Consider the following 18,022-nt stretch of genomic DNA (forward strand, 5'->3'; position numbering starts at 1 on the left):
CCTGGACACAGCCCTTAGTCGTGGTAAATTGGTCATATATCACAAACCCCTGAGGTTCCTTATTTCTATTATTTTGGTTACCAACAAAATTTTGGTTACCAGCAAAATTAGAGCAGTGCCTTTAGGCAAACTCCCGTCTGGCCACTCTACCTTAAAGGTCTGATTGGTGGAGTGTTGCAGAGATGGTTGTCCTTCTGGAAGGTTCTCCCATCTCCACAGAGGAACTCTGTCAGTGACCATCGGGTTCTTGGTCACCCCCCCCCCCCCCCCCCTTAGAGTGTTGGACTAGTAACCGAAAGGTTTCAAGATCAAATCCCCGAGCTGACAAGGTAAAAATATATTGTTCTGCCCCTGAACAAGGCATTTAACCCACTGTTCCCCGGTAGGCCGTCATTGTAAATAAGAATGTGTTCTTAACTGACTAGATAAATAAAGGTTAAATTGACAGATTTTTTTAAAATTGAGAGACGAGCTTAAATGTTCTATACTGACCATCATGTTCACTTGTCTGAAGCCACTGACAGATTTCCTGATAGGGCTTCACTCAGAGTATCCTGCCTTGGCAAATCGTGATGTTAAGACACCGATGCCCTTTGCAACCATGTACCTATTGTGAGAGTGGATTCTCAACCCTCACTAGCATGAAAACTAAATACAGGCACAGACTGTGTGTGGAAAATGATTGAAGACTGAGATCTCTCTTCAATACAACCCAACATTACAGAGTTATGTGCATCCTTTCAAGCACACCCTTCTCATTAACCTGTGGTGAGTTATTCACACCCTTCTCATTAACCTGTGGTGAGTTATTCACACCCTTCTCATTGACCTGTGGTGAGTTATTCACACCCTTCTCATTAACCTGTGGTGAGTTATTCACACCCTTCTCATTAACCTGTGGTGAGTTATTCACACCCTTCTCATTAACCTGTGGTGAGTTATTCACACCCTTCTCATTAACCTGTGGTGAGTTATTCACACCCTTCTCATTAACCTGTGGTGAGTTATTCACACCCTTCTCATGTAATTCCTTAACCTGTGGTGAGTTATTCACACCCTTCTCATTAACCTGTGGTGAGTTATTCACACCCTTCTCATTAACCTGTGGTGAGTTATTCACACCCTTCTCATTAACCTGTGGTGAGTTATTCACACCCTTCTCATTAACCTGTGGTGAGTTATTCACACCCTTCTCATTAACCTGTGGTGAGTTATTCACACCCTTCTCATTAACCTGTGGTGAGTTATTCACACCCTTCTCATTAACCTGTGGTGAGTTATTCACACCCTTCTCATTAACCTGTGGTGAGTTATTCACACCCTTCTCATTAACCTGTGGTGAGTTATTCACACCCTTCTCATTAACCTGTGGTGAGTTATTCACACCCTTCTCATTAACCTGTGGTGAGTTATTCACACCCTTCTCATTAACCTGTGGTGAGTTATTCACACCCTTCTCATTAACCTGTGGTGAGTTATTCACACCCTTCTCATTAACCTGTGGTGAGTTATTCACACCCTTCTCATTAACCTGTGGTGAGTTATTCACACCCTTCTCATTAACCTGTGGTGAGTTATTCACACCCTTCTCATTAACCTGTGGTGAGTTATTCACACCCTTCTCATTAACCTGTGGTGAGTTATTCACACCCTTCTCATTAACCTGTGGTGAGTTATTCACACCCTTCTCATTAACCTGTGGTGAGTTATTCACACCCTTCTCATTAACCTGTGGTGAGTTATTCACACCCTTCTCATTAACCTGTGGTGAGTTATTCACACCCTTCTCATTAACCTGTGGTGAGTTATTCACACCCTTCTCATTAACCTGTGGTGAGTTATTCACACCCTTCTCATTAACCTGTGGTGAGTTATTCACACCCTTCTCATTGACCTGTGGTGAGTTATTCACACCCTTCTCATTGACCTGTGGTGAGTTATTCACACCCTTCTCATTAACCTGTGGTGAGTTATTCACCATTTTAGATGAACAAACAAGGTTTTACATGTAAGATGATTAAATAAAGAGTGGGTTGAACGCTTAATTATTCAGTACTATTATTTTATTATTCGTGCCCTGGTCCTATAAGAGCTCTTTGTCATTTCAAACTCATTCTTATGTTTAACAAATGTATAGTGTGTGTGTGTGTGTGTGTGTGTGTAGCATGTTTACAATGTCAAAAAACAACATTTGAGAGAGTGGGCTGACCCTGGTGACCCTGGGGGTACACAGCTGGAGGTTGAATGTTTGAAGGGGTACGGGACTATAACAAGTTTGGGAATCACTGATCTGGAGGACTCTTCAGTTTTCTTCCCAGAGCGACCTTGGCCGGAGAGAAGCCTGTGCTCTCATGGTAGGACAGAACTCTACCAGCCACAGATCTCAGTTCTGGTGATGAACCTTGACGTAAGAGGCTAACATCGTCTTTAGGGTCTGGTTAACCCTCACCGTCAAGTTAGTTTGTGGATGGTATCTGGTGGTAAGTTTCTGAACAAGCCCCAATGGTCGCAGAGCTCCTTCAGCAATTGACTTGTGAACTGCGGCCCTAGTTTATATAGGAGGAACTATGGGGAACCCCATCGAAGGAAGTAGTATGTTGACTATCTTGGGAGTCTTAGCATCATGCAGTGGGAAGCGTTCAACTCATTTTGAACCGTAGTGAACAATGACGAGCAGGTAGTGGTCACCCTTTATGATTCTTGGGAAGGGTCCCATCAGATCCCAGGATCTCATCCCGGTCCCTCGCGGCAGTGAACTGAGGGAGTCCGGCTGGTTTCCAGCACATGGGCTGCTGGCAGAAAGTTGTGTGTACGACCTCGTTTCTGACTTTGGTACTGTAGCTAACTCAAATCAAATCAAATGTATTTATATAGCCCTTCGTACATCAGCTGATATCTCAAAGTGCTGTACAGAAACCCAGCCTAAAACCCCAAACAGCAAACAATGCAGGTGTAAAAGTTGAAACTGTTCTGCCTTACTATTATAGTAAACTGGCTCTGTCACACCTACTCATTCAAGGGGTTTTTCTTTATTTTTACTATTTTCTACATTGTAGAATAATAGTGACGACATCAAAACTATGATATATTATATTATTCATATATTCAATATTATGGAATTATGTAGTAACCAACAAAAGGTGCTAAACAAATCAAATATATTTTACATTTTTTCAAAGTAGCCACCCTTTGCCTTGATGACAGCTTTGCACACTACTGGCATTCTCTCAACCAGCTTTACCTGGAATGCTTTTCCAACAGTCTTGAAGGAGTTTTTTAGTAGTGGTTTCTTTGCAGCAATTCGAACATGAAGGCCTGATTCACTCAGTCTCCACTGAACAGTTGATGTTGAGATGTGTCTGTTACTTGAACTCTGTGAAGCATTTCTTTGGGCAGCAATCGGAGGTGTAGTGAACTCTAATGGTGGTCTGGCCTGCCTGAGACGGCATTCACCCAGTTCTAGTGGGTGGTCTGGCCTTCCTGAGATGGCATTCACCCAGTTCTAGTGGGTGGTCTGGCCTTCCTGAAATAGCATTCACCCAGTTCTAGTGGGTGGTCTGGCCTGCCTGAAATAGCATTCACCCAGTTCTAGTGGGTGGTCTGGCCTGCCTGAGAGGGCATTTACCCAGTTCTAGTGGGTGGTCTGGCCTGCCTGAGATGGCATTCACCCAGTTCTAGTGGGTGGTCTGGCCTGCCTGAAATAGCATTCACCCAGTTCTAGTGGGTGGTCTGGCCTTCCTGAAATAGCATTCACCCAGTTTTAGTGGGTGGTCTGGCCTGCCTGAAATAGCATTCACCCAGTTCTAGTGGGTGGTCTGGCCAAATAGCATTCACCCAGTTCTATTGGGTGGTCTGGCCTGCCTGAAATAGCATTCACCCAGTTCTAGTGGGTGGTCTGGCCTGCCTGAGAGGGCATTCACCCAGTTCTAGTGGGTGGTCTGGCCTGCCTGAGAGGGCATTCACCCAGTTCTAGTGGGTGGTCTGGCCTGCCTGAGACGGCATTCACCCAGTTCTAGTGGGTGGTCTGGCCTGCCTGAGACGGCATTCACCCAGTTCTAGTGGGTGGTCTGGCCTGCCTGACAAGTCAGTCCCAAGCCGCACCAGCTCATCAACTGTGTGGGCTGCCCTTCTGAGACTGCTGGACTATTTCGGGTTACAATTTCCAAGTATGAGATTGCCCGTGTCCTTTTTTCAGCGGGACCAGGCTTCCAGCACGTACACACAGTCTTGGATGCTCTTTTTGGCCCTGAAGCCTCTTCGCCCCGTCCCCTCAGTCTTCAGAGAGAAATGACCAGAGGAATGCAGTCTTCAATTTGCCCCAGGTATTAACCTGCGACCTTTCAACTCGCCACCAGTCTATAGCTGTGACCTGTAGCACAGTAGTCACCAACAGCTCACACACACACTAGAGACACACACACATCAAATCAAATTTGATTTGACACTATAGACACACTAGAGACACACTAGAGACACACTAGAGACACACTATAGACACACTATAGACACACTAGAGACACACTAGAGACACACTAGAGACACACTAGAGACACACTAGAGACACACTAGAGACACACTAGAGACACACTATAGACACACTATAGACACACTATAGACACACTATAGACACCTATTTCAGTTGGGAGGTCTTGTCTTCTGTCAATCATACCCACTAATATTAATATTTCATAACAGAACCCCCCTACAGTAGCACAGAACCCCCCCTACAATAACACAGAACACCCCTACAGTAACACAGAACCCCCCACCTTACAATAACACAGAACACCCCTACAGTAACACAGAACCCCCTACAGTAACACAGAACCCCCCCAATACAGTAACACAGAACCCCCACCTTACAATAACACAGAACACCCCTACAGTAGCACAGAACCCCCTACAGTAACACAGAACCCCCTACAGTAGCACAGATCTCCCCTACAGTAACACAGAACACCCCTACAGTAGCACAGAACCCCCTACAGTAACACAGAACCCCCTCCTACAGTAGCACAGATCTCCCCTACAGTAACACAGAACCCCCTACAGTAACAGAACCCCCTACAGTAACACAGAACCCCCTACAGTAGCACAGAACCCCCTACAGTAACACAGAACCCCCTACAGTAGCACAGATCTCCCCTACAGTAACACAGAACCCCCTACAGTAGCACAGATCTCCCCTACAGTAACACAGAACCCCTCCTACAGTAACACAGAACCCCTCCAACAGTAACAGACCCCCCCCCCCAACACACACACACACAGTAACACAGAACCCCCCCACCCCCTGCCACCTCACAGTAACGCAGAACCTGCGGCATTACAGCTGAGGAAATCTGTGAGCTGATATCTACATATAGTATATCTACTCCAACCAGGGAGCCGTATTTAAGAAGAGGAGAGGAGTAGTCATGACTGAGTAATTAGTCATGAGGTCTGAACTGAAAAGTCTATTTCTTACATGTCAGTGTGAAAACGGTAACGTGTTCATATTACACCACTAATTAAACACAAAATAAACACGAAAGTATAATCTGAAAGATCATTTTAATGATTCATGGAATGTGTCTGTAACCAAACGATTTGAAACACAGAAACAAATCAAGCACTGACATTATGCCATTCAGATCAAAGTAGGTAAAGTCAGGTCAACAGATAGCAAATGAAGTGTTCAGAAAACCTATTTTGCAGGTAGCCATGGTAGAACAGGAGGCCGAGGATAAACGGCTAAACATTGCCATCTGGTGGACAATAGCAGTATTGAAATGAAAAATGAAAAACAGACATACCTGGTCTAAATCACTGTGTATTATGGCGTTCAGCTAGTTTAGTTGAGTTCCCATCGCCCATCCACTTCTACCTTTGGCGTATTCTCTTGATTATACATTAATACACTTCTTTAAGTCGCAAAATAAAGTCTTTAAAATAAAAGTGGTGCACTTTGATGTGAAAACGGACACTATAAACACAACACAATTAAACAACGCTCCTCTCAAATTCCTTAACACGTTGAACTAATGAAGAACACCAAAGACCATTCCTGATAACACGACATCAAGGAAACCTCTTGATTCAACAAGGTTTCCATCCAATCTTTTCACGAGTGTAAAGTACACGTCGTTTTAAAAAAACAAAGTCACAACAGGTCTGATGCAAACAAACGTTTTCGGGAAACTTTCCAAATGTCGACGAAACATAAAACCAGCCAGACTTCAAATATTGATATTAATAACCATAATTTCTAAGTTAACTTGGAGTCACAGTTGTGTGGTCCTCCCACTAGGACTCAATGGAAACACGTACAGTTTAGTAAACTAATAAAATAAGTTATGAACTTCAGTGTGATGAAAGTCCACGGTGATGAGCTTGATGCTCCTTTCCAATAAATATCCAGGGTCTTATTCTGCCGACATGATGATCGATGTTGGCAGCTGTTTGACAAACACAATGATTGTCTTTTGTCCATAACAATAACACATCTCATGTAGGCTATGGGTGCGTTCCAGCCAGCGGCCCCGTCTCTGCCCACTGCCAGCTGTTGGCTACAACCAACATATCAATACCAGCGGGGGTACACACTTTACAACCAAAACCTTTATGAAAAAACACACAGGGGCAGCAGCGTAGCCTAGTGGTTAGAGTGTAGAGGCGGCAGGGTAGCCTAGTGGTTAGAGTGTAGAGGCGGCAGGGTAGCCTTGTGGTTAGAGTGTAGAGGCGGCAGGGTAGCCTAGTGGTTAGAGTGTAGAGGCGGCAGGGTAGCCTAGTGGTTAGAGTGTAGAGGCGGCAGGGTAGCCTAGTGGTTAGAGTGTAGAGGAGGCAGGTAGTCTAGTGGTTAGAGTGTAGAGGCGGCAGGGTAGCCTAGTGGTTAGAGTGTAGAGGCGGCAGGGTAGCCTAGTGGTTAGAGTGTAGAGGCGGCAGGGTAGCCTAGTGGTTAGAGTGTAGAGGTGGTAGGGTAGCCTAGTGGTTAGAGTGTAGAGGAGGCAGGTAGCCTAGTGGTTAGAGCGTTGGACTAGTAACCGGAAGGTTGCAAGTTCAAATCCCCGAGCTGACAAGGTTGTTCTGCCCCTGAACAGGCAGTTAACCTACTGTTCCTAGGCCGTTATTGAAAATAAGAATTTGGGGACACGTCAGCACAGGGGACACGTCAGCACAGGGGACACGTCAGCACAGGGGACACGTCAGCACAGGGGACACGTCAGCACAGGGGACACGTCAGTACAGGGGACACGTCAGTACAGGGGACACGTCAGTACAGGGGACACGTCAGTACAGGGGACACGTCAGTAGAAGCCGTGATTCTTTCCCAGCAGTCCATTCCAAAAAACAGGATTAGCAAATTAGCCAGCTAACTTTGAAAAACAACAGTGACATATAACTACATTTCCTAGTTGATTAAAAAAAAAAAGTGTTTATTGGTTGTTGAGTCAATTATAACTTATCGAATTTTAAGTCTACTTATATGACCTTTTAATTTTATAAAAAGCATATTTGAAAAGTAAGCCTGGGGGGGGGCTCTGATCCAGCTTCCAGGACCAGGTTATTGGTGTGTGGTTGTCTGCTGTTCACTTGTTGACCTTGTCCCTGTCGATGCCCTTGTGTTGTGACACGTGTCTGAAGATGCAGGTATTGTGTCGGACACAGCCTGTGGTTCTCCAGAAGTAACACTCCTGACTCTTCTCTCTGTAACACATGGACAAGAGCTTTCAGAATACACAGACTAAAATGTTACCTAGTGAAATGTTACCTAGTGACAGCTGCCGATGTAAAAAGGGCTTTAGAAATAAACATTGGGTTTTTAGAAACTCAGGGGGGTCCGTTAGAATAGTAAAATACACAAGGTGCAATTTTGAAATGTCGTTGTGCATCAGCAGTTCCTCTTGTTATGTCAGTCACTGACAATCAGTCATTTAGCCATGTCAGCTAACATAGTTTCAGATTGGTAAATTAGCCGAGCCGCCTATCTAAACTTGGTCGAACTACCGACCGGAGGGCCCTCATTGATTTTGATAGTCACATCACTAAAAACTGCAAACATTTTCTCTAAAGTCAAAATGTATAGAATTGCATGACATTTGGTAAAATGCTGAATCTTCTCTCCACCCCATGGTCCACCGTCAAGAGGTGGGCTGCTAAAATGTTTTGCTCCAAATGTGGTGGGGTCTGCACAACTGTGGCCCCTCATGACGAGTTCAGACTTTGTATGAGTCTCTATGTGAATCAGATTTTGGAGCTCTGACCGCGTCGGATGCCAATGTCCTGGGGAATGTTGTCAGAAGTTCTCGCAGAAAAGCTCACTTGACATTTACGCGCCATGTCTGACCATTATTGCAGAGAGATTACTGGCCGGGGAAGAAGCTGAGGCGTCAGAACTGGGACTGCTGCTATGCCTCCAAAAAAAGTCACGACTTTCCTTCCTGGTTGAGGATCAAACTAACCGGTCGTTAGTCATAAGACACCCCCCCTCCTTCCTCTCTGGTGGTGGGGTTGGGGGGTTTATGACTAATGACCGGTCGTAAACTCTCTCTGGACCTGCGGAACAAAGGAATCTGATGTGTGTGTAGAGAAGAAAGCGTGCCGCCAAAACTCCAACATCCAAAAGTGGATAAGGAAACAATATTTCTAACATAAAGAATGTGGGAAATGGTTGGTGGGGATGGAAACAATAATTATGTCATATCATTTAGCATGCTGTGATGTCATAACAACATCTAAATGTTGTAAAACTTATATGATTAAATATGAAACGAATGTGAATTTAGCCTTCTAGAATGAGATAATTGTTATCATATACAGTTTTACCCCGTCAGTAACCACACCCACGTGAACACAGACATTATGCCAAAAGGACGGAACACCCCCCGGCCCCCTCTTTAAAGAGTGCATAAAAGTACTGCTAATGAAATTTACACCAGACCGTGTGGAGCAGAGGCTACATATGGAAATGTTTTAAAACTACCAGAACAGAAAATGGTAAGACTCAAAACTCTTGAGTGAAGAAGATAGACTACATCGGAACATTCAGTCTGCAGCTGTCTTAAGTACTTTAGTAAACTCGGCTGAGAACCACCGAGGGCCGTACCACTGACGTAACCAACTCATGAGACAAAGACACCTACTACAACTGAGGACATTGTGAACTCTAGTGGACAACCAGAGACTTATGTCGACCTACTCTCCAGAGACGGACAAGTGGTTTCCACAGAGATATGACAACGGCAAAGAAGTGTAAATATCCGTGTTGCATTTCTTTTCGAATGAGCGGTCGTTCATGTGCAAACTATTCATTTTTTCATGAGCATAGCTTCCACATGTATGTACCGGCCCACTTGGTCTCTCCCTCTCTCTTTATCTTACCATTGTGTAACAAGCCATCATATCGGGTTAGTACACTAGGGACTTTTCATTGAATTATGTTAGAAATCAATTCAACGTGTGTGTTTATGTATTTACGCCAATTTGTGTATCACTGAATCATCATTTAGACTAGGGTTTGTGCAGATATCCAATAATTTTGCAACGTTCAGAATGAGACTGATGAGGTAATAATGATTAATAGATAATAATAATATATGCCATTTAGCAGACGCTTTTATCCAAAGCGACTTACAGTCATGTGTGCATACATTCTACGTATTGGTGGTCCCGGGGATCGAACCCACTACCCTGGCGTTACAAGCGCCATGCTCTACCAACTGAGCTGACTGGTATGATAATGATATATTCTGATATATTCTTGAGTTCATCCGGGAAACGGTAACTCATTAAACAAACTTTTCCCGTGGTGCCCCAAGTTATTAATGAGTTAATTGTTACATGATTCATTTAATCCCGTAATAACTAAACATAGTTAGTTGATGTGATAAAATAGCCGTCATCACATGAATGACAAACACGGCACGACAACAAGAGGCTGGGTGTGTGTTTTCTACTCACGGTGCGTTGGTGAGGGTGAAAGCTAATTGGGACAAGCCCAGTTTCTTCTGCATCACTCTGTCGGGGTGACGGACAGCCAGCATCACTCCGTTCAACACCTCACCCTGACAGACAAGACACAGAGACAGACTTTAAACAGCTGGAGACTCAGTGCAGGCTGATAGAACTTGGTTCTATCTCTGCAAATCTAGTGTTGACAGGCTGATATATGACAGAGAACAATATATATATATATATATTAGAGGTCGACCGATTAATCTAGCTAGCATTAAACGTATCTTATAAAAACAATCAATCATAATCACTAGTTATAACTCCACAGGGTTGATGATATTACTAGTTTATCTAGCGTGTCCTGCGTTGCATATAATCAATGCAACACTGGGGGATGATTTAACAAAAGCGCATTTGCGGAAAAAAGCACAATCGTTGGACGACTGTACCTAACCATAAACACCAATGCCTTTCTTAAAATCAATACACAGAAGTATATCTTTTTAAACCTGCATATTTAGCTAAAAGAAATCCAGGTTAGCAGGCAATATTAACCAGGTGAAATTGTGTCATTTCTCTTGCGTTCCTTACATGCAGAGTCAGGGTATATGCAACAGTTCGGGCAGCCCGGCTCTTTGCAAACTAATTTTACGTAATTATGACATAACAGAAGGTTGTGCAATATAACAGGAATATTTAGACTTAGGGATGCCATCCGTTAGATAAAATACTGAACGGTTCCGTATTTCACTGAAATAATAAAAGTTTTGTTTTCGAAATGATAGTTTCTGGATTCGACCATATTAATGACCAAAGGCTCGTATTTCTGTGTGTTATTATGTTATAATTAAGTCTATGATTTGATAGAGCAGTCTGACTGAGCGATGGTAGGCAGCAGCAGGCTCGTAAACCTTCATTCAAACAGCACTTTCGTGCGTTTTGCCAGCAGCTCTTCTCAAGCACAGCGCTGTTTATGACTTCAAGCCTATCAGCCTAATGGCTGGTGTAACCAATGTGAAATGGCTAGCTAGTTAGCTGGGTGTGCACTAATAGTGTTTCAAAAGTCACTCGCTTTTAGATTTGGAGTAGTTATTCCCCTTGCTCTGCAAGGGCCGCGGCTTTTGAAGAGCGATGGGTAACGCTGTTTCGAGAGTGGCTGTTGTCGATGTGTTCCTGGTTCGAGCCCAGGTAGGAGCGAGGATGGGGACGGAAGCTATACTGTTACACTGGCAATACTATACTGCCTATACGAACATCCAATAGTCAAAGGTAAGCATTCATTCAAACTTTACTGCGTTTACCAGCAGCTCTTAGCAATGCTTGAAGCACAGCGCTGTTAATGACTTCAAGCCTATCAACTCCGAGATTAGGCTGGCAATACTAAAGTGCCTATAAGAACACCCAATAGTCAAAGGTATATGAAATACAAATGGTATAGAGAGAAAATAGTCCTATAAATACTATATTAACTACAACCTAAAACCTCTTACCTTGGAATATTGAAGTCTCATGTTTAAAGGAACCACCAGCTTTCATATGTTCTCATGTTCTGAGCAAGGAACTCAACCTTAGCACATATTGCACTTTTACTTCTCCAAGACTTTGTTTTTGCGTTATTTAAACCAAATTGAACATGTTTCATTATTTATTTGAGACTAAATTGATTTTATTGATGTATCATATTAAGTTAAAATAAGTGTTCATTCAGTATTGTTGTAATTGCCATTATTACAACAACAAAAAAATATATATATTTAAAGAAACATCGTACGATTAATCAGTATCGGCTTTTTTTGATCCTCCAATAATCGGTATCGGCGTTGAAAAATCATATTCGGTCGACCTCTAGTATATATGACAGACCGACAGTAACAGACACTGGCAGATGTACGGTGGCAAAAGACCGTAAAAGGAGTCCAGCCAGACAGCAACAGACAGTAACCGACAGCAACAGACAGTAACCGACAGTAGCAGGCAGTAACAGACAGCAACAGACAGTAACAGGTATCAACATGCGTACAGCAATAGACAGTAGCAGGCAGCAACAGACAGTAACCGACAGCAACAGACAGTAACCGACAGCAACAGACTGTAACCGACAGCAACAGACAGTAACCGACAGTAGCAGGCAGTAACCGACAGTAGCAGGCAGTAACAGACAGCAACAGACAGTAACAGGTATCAACATGCGTACAGCAATAGACAGTAGCAGGCAGCTACAGACAGTAACCGACAGCAACAGACAGTAACCGACAGCAACAGACAGTAACCGACAGTAGCAGGCAGTAACAGACAGCAACAGACAGTAACAGGTATCAACATGCGTACAGCAATAGACAGTAGCAGGCAGCTACAGACAGTAACCGACAGCAACAGACAGTAACCGACAGCAACAGACTGTAACCGACAGCAACAGACAGTAACCGACAGCAACAGACAGTAACCGACAGTAGCAGGCAGTAACAGACAGCAACAGACAGTAGCAGGTATCAACAGGCAGCAACATGCGTACAGCAATAGACAGTAGCAGGCAGCTACAGGCAGCAACATGCGTACAGCAATAAACAGTAGCAGGCAGCTACAGGCAGCAACATGCGTACAGCAATAGACAGTAGCAGGCAGCTACAGGCAGCAACATGCGTACAGCAATAGACAGTAGCAGGCAGCTACAGGCAGCAACATGCGTACAGCAATAGATAGTAGCAGGCAGCTACAGACAGTAACAACAGGGCAGAAACAGGCATCTTTGAGCAGTCTCAGATGTCCTGATATTTTCTTACAGGTTTGATTTTACCAGCACAAAATCTGCAAAGATCATGATGGTGGAGCTGAGCAGCGACACATTTTGAGAACAATGAACAGCAATAGCCAATGAGAGCTCGCCAGAGAAAAATCCAGTATCATCGTTTAGTGGGTGACCCAGTCTCATCGTTTAGTGGGTGACCCAGTCTCTACCACATCGTTTAGTGGGTGACCCAGTCTCTACCACATCGTTTAGTGGGTGACCCAGTCTCATCGTTTAGTGGGTGACCCAGTCTCATCGTTTAGTGGGTGACCCAGTCTCATCGTTTAGTGGGTGACCCAGTCTCTACCACATCGTTTAGTGGGTGACCCAGTATCCACCTCATCGTTTAGTGGGTGACCCAGTCTCATCGTTTAGTGGGTGACCCAGTCTCCACCACATCGTTTAGTGGGTGACCCAGTCTCCACCACATCGTTTAGTGGGTGACCCAGTCTCTACCTCATCGTTTAGTGGGTGACCCAGTCTATACCACATCGTTTAGTGGGTGACCCAGTCTCATCGTTTAGTGGGTGACCCAGTCTCTACCACATCGTTTAGTGGGTGACCCAGTCTCATCGTTTAGTGGGTGACCCAGTCTCATCGTTTAGTGGGTGACCCAGTCTCTACCTCATCGTTTAGTGGGTGACCCAGTCTATACCACATCGTTTAGTGGGTGACCCAGTCTCTACCTCATCGTTTAGTGGGTGACCCAGTCTCTACCACATCGTTTATTAGTGGGTGACCCAGTCTCATCGTTTAGTGGGTGACCCAGTCTCTACCTCATCGTTTAGTGGGTGACCCAGTCTCTACCTCATCGTTTAGTGGGTGACCCAGTCTCTACCACATTGTTTAGTGGGTGACCCAGTCTCCACCACATCGTTTAGTGGGTGACCCAGTCTATACCACATTGTTTAGTGGGTGACCCAGTCTCTTCGTTTAGTGGGTGACCCAGTCTCTACCACATCGTTTAGTGGGTGACCCAGTCTCATCGTTTAGTGGGTGACCCAGTCTCCACCACATCGTTTAGTGGGTGACCCAGTCTCTACCACATCGTTTAGTGGGTGACCCAGTCTCCACCACATCGTTTAGTGGGTGACCCAGTCTCCACCACATCGTTTAGTGGGTGACCCAGTCTCTACCACATCGTTTAGTGGGTGACCCAGTCTCATCATTTAGTGGGTGACCCAGTCTCTACCACATCGTTTAGTGGGTGACCCAGTCTCATCGTTTAGTGGGTGACCCAGTCTCTACCACATCGTTTAGTGGGTGACCCAGTCTCTACCACATCGTTTAGTGGGTGACCCAGTCTCATCGTTTAGTGGGTGACCCAGTCTCATCGTTTAGTGGGTGACCCAGTCTCATCGTTTAGTGGGTGACCCAGTCTCTACCACATCGTTTAGTGGGTGACCCAGTCTCTACCACATCGTTTAGTGGGTGACCCAGTCTCTACCACATCGTTTAGTGGGTGACCCAGTCTCTACCACATCGTTTAGTGGGTGACCCAGTCTCATCGTTTAGTGGGTGACCCAGTCTCATCGTTTAGTGGGTGACCCAGTCTCTACCACATCATTTAGTGGGTGACCCAGTCTCATCGTTTAGTGGGTGACCCAGTCTCTACCACATCGTTTAGTGGGTGACCCAGTCTCACCACATCGTTTAGTGGGTGACCCAGTCTCTACCACATCGTTTAGTGGGTGACCCAGTCTCTACCACATCGTTTAGTGGGTGACCCAGTCTCATCGTTTAGTGGGTGACCCAGTCTCATCGTTTAGTGGGTGACCCCAGTCTCATCGTTTAGTGGGTGACCCAGTCTCTACCACATCATTTAGTGGGTGACCCAGTCTCATCGTTTAGTGGGTGACCCAGTCTCCACCACATCGTTTAGTGGGTGACCCAGTCTCTACCACATCGTTTAGTGGGTGACCCAGTCTCATCGTTTAGTGGGTGACCCAGTCTCATCGTTTAGTGGGTGACCCAGTCTCTACCACATCATTTAGTGGGTGACCCAGTCTCATCGTTTAGTGGGTGACCCAGTCTCCACCACATCGTTTAGTGGGTGACCCAGTCTCTACCACATCGTTTAGTGGGTGACCCAGTCTCTACCACATCGTTTAGTGGGTGACCCAGTCTCTACCACATCGTTTAGTGGGTGACCCAGTCTCATCGTTTAGTGGGTGACCCAGTCTCATCGTTTAGTGGGTGACCCAGTCTCATCGTTTAGTGGGTGACCCAGTCTCTACCACATCATTTAGTGGGTGACCCAGTCTCCACCACATCGTTTAGTGGGTGACCCAGTCTCTACCACATCGTTTAGTGGGTGACCCAGTCTCCACCACATCGTTTAGTGGGTGACCCAGTCTCCACCACATCGTTTAGTGGGTGACCCAGTCTCATCGTTTAGTGGGTGACCCAGTCTCATCGTTTAGTGGGTGACCCAGTCTCTACCACATCATTTAGTGGGTGACCCAGTCTCCACCACATCGTTTAGTGGGTGACCCAGTCTCTACCACATCGTTTAGTGGGTGACCCAGTCTCTACCACATCGTTTAGTGGGTGACCCAGTCTCATCGTTTAGTGGGTGACCCAGTCTCATCGTTTAGTGGGTGACCCAGTCTCATCGTTTAGTGGGTGACCCAGTCTCTACCACATCATTTAGTGGGTGACCCAGTCTCATCGTTTAGTGGGTGACCCAGTCTCCACCACATCGTTTAGTGGGTGACCCAGTCTCTCCCATCGTTTAGTGGGTGACCCAGTCTCATCGTTTAGTGGGTGACCCAGTCTCATCGTTTAGTGGGTGACCCAGTCTCCACCACATCGTTTAGTGGGTGACCCAGTCTCTACCACATCGTTTAGTGGGTGACCCAGTCTCTACCACATCGTTTAGTGGGTGACCCAGTCTCCACCACATCGTTTAGTGGGTGACCCAGTCTCCACCACATCGTTTAGTGGGTGACCCAGTCTCTACCACATCGTTTAGTGGGTGACCCAGTCTCTACCACATCGTTTAGTGGGTGACCCAGTCTCATCATTTAGTGGGTGACCCAGTCTCTACCACATCGTTTAGTGGGTGACCCAGTCTCATCGTTTAGTGGGTGACCCAGTCTCTACCACATCGTTTAGTGGGTGACCCAGTCTCACCACATCGTTTAGTGGGTGACCCAGTCTCTACCACATCGTTTAGTGGGTGACCCAGTCTCATCGTTTAGTGGGTGACCCAGTCTCATCGTTTAGTGGGTGACCCAGTCTCATCGTTTAGTGGGTGACCCCAGTCTCATCGTTTAGTGGGTGACCCAGTCTCTACCACATCATTTAGTGGGTGACCCAGTCTCATCGTTTAGTGGGTGACCCAGTTTCCACCACATCGTTTAGTGGGTGACCCAGTCTCTACCACATCGTTTAGTGGGTGACCCAGTCTCATCGTTTAGTGGGTGACCCAGTCTCATCGTTTAGTGGGTGACCCAGTCTCCACCACATCGTTTAGTGGGTGACCCAGTCTCTACCACATCGTTTAGTGGGTGACCCTGTCTCCACCACATCGTTTAGTGGGTGACCCAGTCTCTACCACATCATTTAGTGGGTGACCCAGTCTCATCGTTTAGTGGGTGACCTAGTCTCTACCACATCGTTTAGTGGGTGACCCAGTCTCATCGTTTAGTGGGTGACCCAGTCTCTACCACATCGTTTAGTGGGTGACCTAGTCTCTACCACATCATTTAGTGGGTGACCCAGTCATCGTTTAGTGGGTGACCTAGTCTCTACCACATCATTTAGTGGGTGACCCAGTCTCTACCTCATCGTTTAGTGGGTGACCCAGTCTCCACCACATCGTTTAGTGGGTGACCCAGTCTCATCGTTTAGTGGGTGACCCAGTCTCTACCTCATCATTTAGTGGGTGACCCAGTCTCTACCTCATCGTTTAGTGGGTGACCCAGTCTCATCGTTTAGTGGGTGACCCAGTCTATACCACATCGTTTAGTGGGTGACCCAGTCTCATCGTTTAGTGGGTGACCCAGTCTCTACCTCATCATTTAGTGGGTGACCCAGTCTCTACCTCATCATTTAGTGGGTGACCCAGTCTCTACCTCATCGTTTAGTGGGTGACCCAGTCTCATCGTTTAGTGGGTGACCCAGTCTAGACCACATCAGGAGGTGGGTGACCCAGTCTCATCGGAGGTGGTGGAGACAGTGGGTGACCCAGTCTCTACCACATCGTTTAGTGGGTGACCCAGTCTCTACCACATCGTTTAGTGGGTGATCCAGTCTCTACCACATCATTTAGTGGGTGACCTAGTCTCTACCACATCATTTAGTGGGTGACCCAGTCTCATCGTTTAGTGGGTGACCCAGTCTATACCACATCGTTAAGTGGGTGACCCAATCTCTACCACATCGTTTAGTGGGTGACCCAGTCTCATCGTTTAGTGGGTGACCCAGTCTCTACCACATCGTTTAGTGGGTGACCCAGTCTCATCGTTTAGTGGGTGACCCAGTCTCATCGTTTAGTGGGTGACCCAGTCTCATCGTTTAGTGGGAGGCTAGGAGGGACCCAGTCTCATCAGGAGAGGAGGAGGTGGAGTACCCAGTTTAGTGGGTGACCCAGTCTCTAGACATCGAGGAGTGGGTGACCCAGTCTCATCGTTTAGTGGGTGACCCAGTCTCCACCACATCGTTTAGTGGGTAACCCAGTCTATACCACATCGTTTAGTGGGTGACCCTGTTATTATGATTTTAAAAGTGGTGTAGTGTACAGACAGAGAGGTACAGACAGAGACATAAGGGCAGAGAGGTACAGGCAGAGAGGTACAGACAGAGACATAAGGGCAGAGGGGTACAGACAGAGAGGTACAGACAGAGAGGTACAGGCAGAGAGGTACAGGCAGAGACTTACATTTAGAGTCCTGATGGCTCTCTCACAGTGGTCCATGTTGGTGTAGTTGATAAATGCACAGTTGGAAGAGCGCAAGATTTTGATACTGTGGATCGTCCCAGCACTGACAGAGAGACAATTACAACCCATTAACAGTCTTCTCGTCATCGTACTGTCTTATGTTACAGTATATATATATAAAGACGTGTTGCCTCAGCTGAACAGGGTGGTTATGTGCTGCTAGAGAAGGGGAAGGAGGTGGAAGAAAGAGGAACAAGAGAAGAACAGGAGGAGGAGGTGGAGACAGGAGAAGAGGTGGAGACAGGAGAGGAGGTGGAGACAGGACAGGTGGTGGAGACAGGACAGGTGGTGGAGACAGGACAGGTGGTGGAGACAGGACAGGTGGTGGAGACAGGAGAGGAGGTGGAGACAGGAGAGGA

At 46.1% G+C, this 18,022-nt stretch overlaps 1 protein-coding gene across 3 annotated transcripts in view; it reads right to left on the bottom strand.

The window, feature by feature from the left end:
• Positions 1-6,998: 6,998 nt before the first annotated feature.
• Positions 6,999-18,022, bottom strand: part of si:dkey-33c12.4 (uncharacterized protein LOC560112 homolog) — a 49,521-nt gene continuing 38,497 nt past the window's right edge. For all 3 annotated transcript variants that reach the window (XM_046308954.1, XM_046308953.1, XM_046308955.1), the window contains exons 17-19: positions 17,604-17,706; positions 9,940-10,043; positions 6,999-7,686 (exon numbers count right to left, since the gene is read on the bottom strand). In XM_046308954.1, the coding sequence (XP_046164910.1) occupies positions 7,569-7,686; positions 9,940-10,043; positions 17,604-17,706 (325 nt within the window). In that variant the 3' untranslated portion in view covers positions 6,999-7,568. The remainder of the gene's footprint in view (positions 7,687-9,939; positions 10,044-17,603; positions 17,707-18,022) is intronic.

The sequence above is a fragment of the Oncorhynchus gorbuscha genome, linkage group LG17 (assembly GCF_021184085.1).
Source record: "Oncorhynchus gorbuscha isolate QuinsamMale2020 ecotype Even-year linkage group LG17, OgorEven_v1.0, whole genome shotgun sequence".
NCBI lineage: Eukaryota > Metazoa > Chordata > Actinopteri > Salmoniformes > Salmonidae > Oncorhynchus > Oncorhynchus gorbuscha.